Raw genomic sequence first — 10,717 nt, forward strand, 5'->3', positions numbered from 1 at the left:
CACCCCACCCTGATTTCATCCCATGGGAACCACTCATAGCTTAGGGGTCTCTGTAAGATTAAGCACAGATAGACAGATTGGGATTCAGGAGAAGCACTAAAATAGGAACTGGAAATGAGAGACACTGAGGAAAATTAAACCAACCAGAGGAAGTGCCTCAGGCTGTAAGACACATGGGACTGTGATTAATGATATCCTCCTATGTGTCTGATTTACAAAGAGAGGCATGCAGAGAGGCTGACAGACTAGGCTTGAGTTACCAATAACCAGCCACTGGGAAACCCTGAAGCTGACCAAGTGCCTTGAAACACAAAAGAAGCTGGGAGTACTGGGGATACCCCAAAGCACTCCTCCCTGTGCATCCCCATGTTACACCTGGGTCTCAGTCTCAAGTCAGAGAAGGTGTATAGACATGTGTATTTTATCCCTAATTTCTCCCAACCTTAAAATATTTATCTCTGTGCTGGAGGTAACCCCTATAACGGGAAAGGCGGTAGCTGAAAGATTTAGAAACAAGTGTACAAACTCAAGATTTGCACTGACATACAAGCAGAAGTAATCAAATCATTATGTGTTAATTTCATATAAGCACACACACACAGCCACCTTCATGTGGTGAGTACATCCAGAACAATGTAATGAACCAATTTAGAGATGAATGATAAAGCCCAAAAGAGACCAAATCTGTGCCACCAAATCTTGTTCCTGAAGGTCAGGAACTTTACTTCTATCCACCTTTGATACCTTAAGGCTTGTTTCTATTACCCAACCTGTGTATTCCAATAAGAATAGACTACCTCTTTCTTATTATGGTCCTCTTACAAAACATTTCCAATTCCCTCATGTCATTAATCATTTATATATTTATTCATTTGTCAAATATTTACTGAGCTTTACTGAAGTGCAAGGCACTTCCCATTCCCTAGTTCTGAGTGACAAAGGAAGCAGGGAGTCTTCCTTCCTTTGAGAGATGATAAAAATGGTATTATTATTCAAAATGGCAACATGAGTACCAACCCTTGCTGAGTACTCACAGGGTATTAGGTACTTTACTCAACCTTTATGTGTCTTAATTTCTTTAATAATCATCACAACAGTAATTACCAGACATGATTATTATCCCCAGTGACAAATGAGACAACCAAGGCACACAGAGGCAAGTAAATGGTGATAAAGCCAAGGTCAGATCCAGGCAGCTATTTTAAGCATGGGTTTCTATTGGCTGAAAAAGAGGGAGAAAAAAAAACAGGGGTGAGATGAGGTGGGGAGACAGAGACAGAGACAGAGACAGAGAGACAGAGTAAGAGAAAAGAAGAGACAGAGACAGACAAACACACTAAGAGAGGTAGCTTTGTAACTATGCTTGGAACTGGTCACATTAGTTACCTTGTGAATTTCCTTAAAGATGACAGCAAACCATACTAAATGGCATTGTCTTTGCTGGGAGGATAAACTCCCACCTTCACCAGGTTTTCAGAGTAGCATTTCTAGGTTGTGGGTGGCAAGAATTCTTGAGAGACAGGGCTAATGCCCTTCACCCCTCCCCAATCATAGACTAAGTGCTGTTGGTACACATAGCTGGCAAATCCAGACATTCTCCAGCAGAACACTGGTACCTCCTTGGAACAATGATGGCTGCATAGGGCTCAGAACTCAAGAGCTTTACCTACTCTGCCCTCTTGCTATCTTCCCTGGAGTCAAAGGCTTTAGAGCCCCTGCAGAAGAAAATCATCTTAATTAACAAAGAAATGGGTAAAAAACTGCCTGGGCTCCTGTAGATTTATAGGGAGGGTAAAATTAAACACCATCACTAAAGCTGGCTATCAGGGAATCTCGTTAGCACTAATGTTCATTTATAGTTTGACTTCTCAACATTTAATTCTTTTTTGGTGGGAGAGAAGAACTGACAATTTAAGACCCAGAAAGATGGTTTTATGGCTGGTGCAGCTATAAATCAAACTTACAAAGTTCATAAAAATTGTTAAAATAAAAAATGGTTTAATAGGAATGTTTTATGGCCCATAACATTATTATAGCTGTTTTATTCCCTCTGCGTTAGGGGTTTAATTGGATCACCACAATTCTGGGGATTCTCCGTTTTTATTAGATGGAGGGCAATCTTAAATCAAGATGGCCCCAAATGTCTTCTCTATGGCTCCTTATTCATTGGCCCTCCCCTAACTGTCAGGTGCTAGGCCTGGCATTTTCTCAGAGGACAGGGCACTATGCCATCTTTTTCCCAAGGGCAGATGCACTTTTGGCGAAACTATTTAAGGTGGCCAACCCATAATACAACAAAAGCCAGGAGAAAATTGATGGCAAAGGAAAAGATGGGGCTCAAACCAATGTGACTTGTAATAAAATCCCAAATTAGGAAATAGAATGAGGAGAATGTGTGCTCTGGTGATGACAGGTCTGAAGAAAAATATCAACTCCGTATTACAATAATGATGAGACCCTGAAGCAGTAACTTAGCCTAGCCCTGCTTCTATTCTTTCATCTGTAAGATGGAAATAGTCATCCATAACACAAGATTGATGGGAGACTGAGTTTAACCCTTCTGCCCAATAGAAATAAAGTGTGTCATTCTAAATTTTTCACTAGTTCCATTAAAAATAGAAACAGACTGTTGAAATAATGTTAACAATATACTTTATTTAGCTCATCTTAAAAGAATTAGTTTAAGTGTATAATCAATGTCAGATTTATTAATGACATCATTTATATTCTTTCATTCATACTAACTTTCTGAAATCTTCTCTCTCTCCCTCTCCCCACCTCTCTCTCTCTCTCTCTCTCTCTCTCTCTCTCTCTCTCTCTCTCTCTCTCTCTCTCTCTCTGTGTGTGTGTGTGTGTGTGTGTGTGAACTTGTATGCTTAGTTGAAACTGGCTATATATCAGGTGATCCAGAGATATGAAAGGCAATAATGGTTGTTTGTAATATTTCTGAACTTCTATTGACCCCATACTCCCTAAAAGTACTTAACTTCTCAAGACACCTCAGTTCTCCCATGTTGTCTTTTTGTCCCCTCCTTAGGTGTCAGACAGATCTGTGGTGGCTCTGGTCCCTAAGCAGACCTCCTCCTACAACATCCCTGCCTCTGCCAGCATCTCTCGGACATCCATTAGCAGATACGGTAAGCAGCCAGAATGCAATTAAGAAGCTCAAGGTCTAGGCTTCTGTGATCCTCAGGAACCATCTCAGGAACCATCCTCAGGGAAGGCCTTGCTGCTACCATGCCTTCATACAAAGGTACTGGCTTATCTGTCCCCTTCCTGAGGAGTCTTAAGGGCCATGTGTCTGAGAAGAGGCAGCAGGTGAAAGAGTTAGTGTAGCAGGTGTGTACCCTGATTAGAGGTTCTCCTATCCCACTTTATAGCTGTGGTCCTGGTTGAATTGGTAATTGTAGCCTCTTTTGTCAAAAGTGTCTTAGTTTGGGACACAAAATTGATCATTCTGTCACTTCCATTCCCAGCCTCCTCTGAGCAGCAAGCATCACTCTCACTTTGTCAGCTTTGGTTGCATATATACTCAAAGGCACTAGACTATCCACCTGAAAGAACCTACAGGACTTACAGCAGTAGTTCCAAATAGGGTTGAGAAAATATATTCTAGGACTCCAAAAGACGTGCCAGCTAACTCCAAAGAGGATCATTACAACTTGAACCCTTACTGTTTAGACTTTTCTCCCCGTAAGAGATGGGTTATAAGTGTAGCTCTGGCTGTCCTAGAACTTAGCTGTGTAGACCAGGCTGGCCTCTAACTCACAGAAATCTGCCTGCTCTGCCTCCTGGGTTAAAGGCATGAGCCACCACTGCCTGACACTATATAGACTTTCTAGAGTTCTCAGGTATATACATCCAATTGACATTTTACTTGATTATTGTTCATTGCTGGAAACATCAGAAGAGAGGAGACTTCCAAATTCTCACTAGTGTCTGAGAGCTTAAAATTTCTAAATCTTTTTTCTAGAAATTTTCAAACTCCTCTTTCCAACCAGGGATCCATAAAACTATTCACATAAAAATAGTCCCAAGAGTCCTTTTAAAGTAAAGCAGGTTTATTCTGAATAGATGCAGCAGGCAGGTGGCATTCCTGAAGGATGCTTGAAGCAGGAAGTTGGCCTGCCTCACTCTGGTTTTTCCCTACGCTCTTCCAGACTCTTCCTTCAGGTACACAGGCAGCCCAGATAGCCTCCGGTCCCGGGTCCCCATGATCACCCCAGACCTGGAGAGTGGTGTCAAGGTTTGGCATCTGGTGAAGAATCATGACCATGGTGACCAGAAGGAGGGTGACCGGGGCAGCAAAATGGTGTCTGAGATCTACTTGACCCGGCTTCTAGCCACCAAGGTAACTCTTGAACTACCCAGGCCAAGCTGTTCCCTAAACTTTGGCACAAACACCCATACTACAGGTGCTTCTGATTGCCTCTACTATCTCTGCCTGTATACTTGCTTTCTAGTTGAGTTGGAGAAAAAAACAAAACAAAAAGACCCAGTTGTACCAGTAGTTTAAGGAAAGACTATCCATCCTGACCCACTGTGTCTTAAACTGAGAGGAGATAAAGGCAGCATCCTTTAGCTTTCCCAGGAGAGAACAAACAAAGCCTTTAGGGATGCTATACCTTAGAGAGGAGGCTGGATCCCAAAGTCTTTCCCCACTGATCCCACTGCAATGCTTCAAGAACTCTAGCATAGTGACTTAGAGCTCTCAGACTTTCTCCCAGAATGGTCCATAACTAGTCTATCAGACTCATATCTTCATTTTTGCTTTGTTAATTATGCCTAGTGTATCAATAAGAAGCCACCAAAAACCATCTGAGAAAGTCAGGAGTTCTACTAGTCCCCAAAGTCTGTCTTGAGCTCATTAACTGGGACCCAGGTCTAGGCTTCTCACTGTCTCTAGAACTTATGAAGCCTGTGGATCAGAGCTGTGTCTGGGTTCTCATGAAGCTAAACCTCAACCCTATGCTGCTGACACTAACACCATAAAGCTGTTCATGCTTCCTTTCAGACCCCACCCTGCCCTCTAAGCCCCACCAGGGGTCAGACTCCCTGAGCACCCTCTATAGAATCTGCTACCAGCCTAAGTCCTCTCATTTATTCTAGGACATTCACTTCCTATATTCCCATCAAATGCCCTGAGCTCATACCTTCAGGGCACATTACCACAGATTAGAAGAGAGATCTTTCTATGGATTCCCAGACTTGTCAGTCCCTCCCAACTCCACAACATCCCACCCAGTATCTACCTCATGCCTGCCCCTCCACCTGCATTCTTGCATTTCAGATAAATTTCCAGGGTAAGATGGGTCCAAGGCCCCATCCGGCATGCCTTCTGCTGCCCTCTGGCACCCACTCACCATTTCACTGTCCTCCTCCCCACTTTCTCTCACAGGGCACCCTGCAGAAATTTGTGGACGACTTGTTTGAGACCTTGTTCAGCACTGTGCACCGGGGTAGTGCTCTCCCCCTAGCCATCAAGTACATGTTTGATTTCCTGGATGAGCAGGCAGACAGACACAGTATCCACGACACAGATGTGCGGCACACCTGGAAAAGCAACTGGTAACCCCAGGGGAGCTCAATGGGAGTGCCACCTGGGGAGGTCCAACATTTTGGGGTTTGGGGACCAGCTGATGCTAGTGATGGGAGGTAGAGATGGGGGCTGGGTTATCTGGCTCCCGAAACACAGCACAACACACACACACATACATACACACACCCGGACACACACACATGGACACGGACACACACACAGACACACATGGACACAGACACTGCAGTGTCAACATCATCCCCAAGGCTGCCTGCTCCAAGTGGGCCTTGCCTAGCCTGAGCTTTGCATACAGTTTGAGCTCTGCCTTATCATTGTGACCCTTCATTTGGTAGAACTGCTCCCTCTGATGTAGAACTTCTAGTTATCAAGATTAAGAAGCTAAGGAACATATACAAAGCTCTATATGAAACATATAATGGACCTTTGCAGTCTATCACTACTAAATCTTCTGAGAGATGCACTTCTGAGCTGGGACCCTTGGTAAAGATGGCCAGTGCTGGGGATGAGGCTGGTACTTGCTAGACTTGACAAACCCACAAGTATGAGATTGCACTGTAGACTTGATCTCTCAAAGCCAAGTTTTAACCCCAGCAGCATAGCTTTCAGGAAGCAATAGAATGATTTTTGTTCAAGTCACTTCTACATCCAGATTAGTGGTGGGAGAAGCAGCTTCTGATATCGCCAAGTATGAAACTTTTCCCTCCCAGGTTTTAAGCCTGGACTACAGACCATGCTAAGGACTAGCTTATAGACCAGTCAAGACTTAGCCAAGAGCCAGAGTCAAAAGGCTTGCTCTAGGACTGAACACAAAGGAGAGAAACATTTGGATTGGGCAGGAAGCCCACACAGCTGTCTGGAATCAGCAATCCCCAGAAAACAGAGCTGACACAGATGGGTTCAGGCTGTCATTTGGAAATCAAAAGTCCTAGCAACCAGCAAAATACTTTGAGAGAGCCAATGGGACCTTGGAATAGACTTTCATTCTTTTGATATTTTGGCCCTCCTCATCTGCCATTTTTGGTCACCGTGGAGTGACATGGTTCAGTGGCAGTAGATGAAGACTACTCAGTAAGCTCTACCAAAGCAGATCCATGGTGTCTCCTCAGCTTTGCAGGATGTTGAGTCTAGTACTGGGACCAGCTGTTTGGTTAAAATCAGGAAAAAGTTAAAGGTTACTCGCTTCTCTGTGACTTCTGGCTATATTCAAGCAACAGCAATGCACCCCCCCCCCACTGTGATAGTGTGATAAAGCCGAGTCATGTGGCTTACACCTCACATAGCAAAGGTCCAAAGAGAAGGGCTTAGATATGTCCAGCCAGCTCTGCCAGAGGAGGATAGGACAGAAGAGCTGTGCCAAAGCTGGCTGAGCTTTCCTCCTAGGTTTCAAGGAAGGGTTGCAAGTTGGAGGACAAGCAAAATTTACAAAAGGAGGCTCAGAAGGGGATAAACACTGACATTTACAATACCTATCATTCTAAAAGACATTTGGAAAATTTGGAGTTGGTGAAGTCAGCAGAATTCAAAGAAAAGAACAGAAAGAGCTAAGGACACTATCTTGGGCTAGAAGGGCAAGCCCATGATAGGGTTCATGGGTATTAGAAGAGTCAAGGCTGGAGGGCAGCCAGAGAAGGCAGACTTCAGAAAGAGGCAAAACAGTAGCTACAGAAACTGTTTTGAAGGCAGGCAAATGGCCTTACTTCCTTCTGGAATTGAGAACACTAAAGGCTATTCCTCTCTGCCTTTAGATTCCAGAATCTTGGAAGCAGTCTTCTAACTGCTGTTGGATTTCTTTTGGGAAAAACTCAGAGCCACAGTGAGCCATTCTTTCTCGGAATGCCAGCAGTAGGTCCCTCCTTTCCCTCTGTCATGCTGAGACACAAAAAGCCCTGGAGGGGACCCCTGAAAGAAATTACCCCATGAGGAACTTGTCCTCTGACCCAGTACTGAAAAGTGGCTCAGTGGTAGTGTCCCCACTGAGGCAGTATTTAGGACTGTCTGACCATTTTGTCCTTTTATACAATGCCCATGACCACAGTGAGAGACTCTAGGAGCTTGATGGGTTTGTCTGAAGCCCTGAGGAAATTGTGTTGTTTTCTGTAGTTGACTTTCCCCTGGTGCACTGAGGCCTTTTGAAAAGCCTATCAAGCAAGAAGGGGCAAAGCCCAGACATGCCCAACCCTCAGCTATTAGGGAGCCTTAGTATGAGAAGACCAAAGCCACTCTGCTTTCTCCTGCATCTGGGAACAGCATAAGATGAGCAACCAGCTCTTGTTGGACCAGTTTCTGAGTTCATTCCCTTTTCTTTTAGAATGGAATATCTGCTCTACCATTCAGCAGTAAGGGAAAAGTATTAGGAAAGGGCAATGTCAAAGTGCATTCTTCAGGGTACTCTGCCTTTTCCTACAGCCTTCCACTTCGTTTCTGGGTGAATGTCATCAAGAACCCTCAATTTGTATTTGACATCCACAAGGGCAGCATCACAGATGCCTGCCTCTCTGTGGTAGCCCAGACCTTCATGGACTCCTGCTCCACATCAGAGCACCGACTGGGCAAGGACTCACCTTCCAATAAGCTGCTCTATGCCAAGGATATCCCCAGTTACAAGAACTGGGTAGAAAGGTCAGTAATTCTCTCAAGACACCCACTGTGGGCATCAGTAACTACTGAAGACCAGGACCTCATAGCCCCTATGTTGTGGGAAGGAAGGGGACTTTGTGTCCTGAGAATTCTGATAATTATCATCCCAATTAACATTTAGCATTGGACATGTAAGCATTATTGTGATAAGGATTTTGTATGTATTGTTTCACTGAAATATCCAAATGGACAGTTGTAAAGTAGCTGCTATGATTATCCCTGTTTTACTAATGAATGAATGGAGGCACAGAAAAGCATGTAACTTGCCAAAGCTCACAAGCTACCAGGTAGAAGAGCTGAGATGTGAATGCCTGAATCTGGGGTTTTTACTACTCAGGACCCAGCAGCTCTTAGCTGACTGGAATGTCCTTCAGAAATTTGGACTGCACCTTAGACTGACACCTCAGCTTGAGGCAGAGGCCACATCTGAGAAGACATGGAAGGCAGGAACAGTTTGGACCCATGGCTCTATTCTCCCAAGGGATTTGGACAAGAGTGGGTATTAGTGAATGTTTGCTGAACCCCCATCATAGGCTTGTCCTGTCCATGGCAGATACTATGCAGATATTGCCAAGCTCCCAGCCATTAGTGACCAAGATATGAATGCCTACCTCGCGGAGCAGTCCCGCCTGCATGCCACAGAGTTCAATATGCTGAGCGCCCTCAATGAGATCTACTCCTATGTCAGCAAGTACAGTGAAGAGGTAAGATAAAGTTTCAAGGGCTGAGACCAACCTGCAACTTGATCTAGGCAGTAGCAATCACTTTTTAAAAATCGCAATCTACTGTCAGGAGCCCCAAATCATTATGTTTTCTTCACAAAATAGCCCAACCTCTCCTGATTCATCAAACTCCTCCCTGCCTTCTCTCACTCAAGTATTGTTTGATAAACTTTATTCTTTCTTAAGCAATGAATAAAATTACCACTTTACACTTGGGCAGATCCAGTCAGATTCAGATAAACTGGTGGACTTTGATGTGAACAGAAGTTAACCAGGAAGGTGACAGGCCATGCATTAGCACTGAACCTAAAGAAAGAAGTAGAAAAAAAAAATTAGTCCACACTTAAGTAACTCTAACATATGCTTTAACCATATGAGAGCTCTATGTGATGCATATATATTCCTGCATGTGTTTGTAGATTTGCACTCTACATCATGATTTTATGCCATGACACCCATATGGCAGTGGTCCCACCAGAGTAAATGCAGCCAAAAAATTCCTGTGTGACCCCAGAGTCATCTGTACCTCATAGTACCCATGAGTATATGGCCATGCTGTGTAAATGAGCCCACCGAACTTACAAGACTATGTGCAGTCTGTGCTCTTAATAGTAAATAACTGTGTAATTAGTGTATAAACTACGTTTACTATGCTATGCTATGCTTTTGTTAGTGTTTTAGAGCATGTTCCTACTTATAAAAGCAGAGCCATACATTGCATATGTGTTCTCTTGTACTTGATTAAATCTCTTGCATGTGAGTACTCTGGGGTGTTTTCCTGATGATGAAACAATGTAAGGACTCTTTTCTCTGGAAGCATCCTCACTGTTAAGTAAAGCACGACTCTGCATAAATCTATTCACTGAATCATGCCAGCTATTTGACATTATATTCCTAAAGGCAGGATGAAAAGGTAGATGCTGGGTTGATGACCCCAGAAAGTTGTGCCTTTGAAGCTGAATCTTAAGTTACCTGCCTTTGTTTTGCCCTTCAGCTCATCGGGGCACTAGAGCAAGATGAACAGGCCCGACGGCAAAGACTGGCCTACAAGGTGGAGCATCTCATCAACGCCATGTCCATAGAGAGCTGAAAGGAAGACATCTTGTTCCTGGAAGAGAGACTCATACAAGCTATCACACTGGCGTCTCAAAAGGAAAGATGGGATGAGTGAAGGGTATCAGGCCCCAGAGCTGGCTGTCCTCTAAAACCTCACTGAGGGAAGAAGGAAAAGCTCCTCGGCCAATGATAGCCATGTTTCATCACAGCCAGTTCCTTCCAGAAGGACAGTGAACACTACCCATCACAGTGTGAGCTCAGGACACTACGGGCAAGGAGAAGGTGGCCCTTTAAGCCGAGAGGTTGAGCCAAATGGTTCTGCCTCTGTGACTGCTGCTTTGCATGAAAACTCATTTGATGTATATTGGGAAATAATGAGAACTTTATTTAATTTTTTAAGAAAAAGGGAAAAAAAACAGAAATAAAACAAAACATAAATTCTCCCTGTCCATCCCGTCCAACTTTTGTTTAATTTGATTTCTGTTCCCTTCTTAGTAACATTTCTCCTTCCTTCTGTAACATCTCTTTCTCAATGTCAGAAAAATGCCTGAGAGATACTGAGTAGAACCAGTATGGAAATGTGCTCCTCTTCCTTGAACTGAGAGGAAGGAGGAGAGGCGGGAAGGAGAAGTTCATACTAAACGTTTGGCAAATAAGCCAGGAAGACCTGAATCCCACCACAGCCAGATGCACCTGAGAACTGCAGGCCTTTGTGGGAACTGTGGAAGCTGATCAGATCCAC

The 10,717-nt window shown here is 44.0% G+C and overlaps 1 protein-coding gene across 1 annotated transcript in view; it reads left to right on the plus strand.

The window, feature by feature from the left end:
* Positions 1 to 10,418, plus strand: part of Plxna2 (plexin A2) — a 195,467-nt gene extending 185,049 nt beyond the window's left edge. The window contains exons 27-32 of the mRNA XM_031339712.1: positions 3,038 to 3,137; positions 4,161 to 4,351; positions 5,399 to 5,568; positions 7,967 to 8,179; positions 8,751 to 8,901; positions 9,914 to 10,418. Of these exons, the coding sequence (XP_031195572.1) occupies positions 3,038 to 3,137; positions 4,161 to 4,351; positions 5,399 to 5,568; positions 7,967 to 8,179; positions 8,751 to 8,901; positions 9,914 to 10,009 (921 nt within the window). The 3' untranslated portion in view covers positions 10,010 to 10,418. The remainder of the gene's footprint in view (positions 1 to 3,037; positions 3,138 to 4,160; positions 4,352 to 5,398; positions 5,569 to 7,966; positions 8,180 to 8,750; positions 8,902 to 9,913) is intronic.
* Positions 10,419 to 10,717: the final 299 nt, after the last annotated feature.

Source organism: Mastomys coucha, unplaced genomic scaffold (genome assembly GCF_008632895.1).
Source record: "Mastomys coucha isolate ucsf_1 unplaced genomic scaffold, UCSF_Mcou_1 pScaffold1, whole genome shotgun sequence".
NCBI classification, from domain to species: Eukaryota; Metazoa; Chordata; class Mammalia; order Rodentia; family Muridae; genus Mastomys; species Mastomys coucha.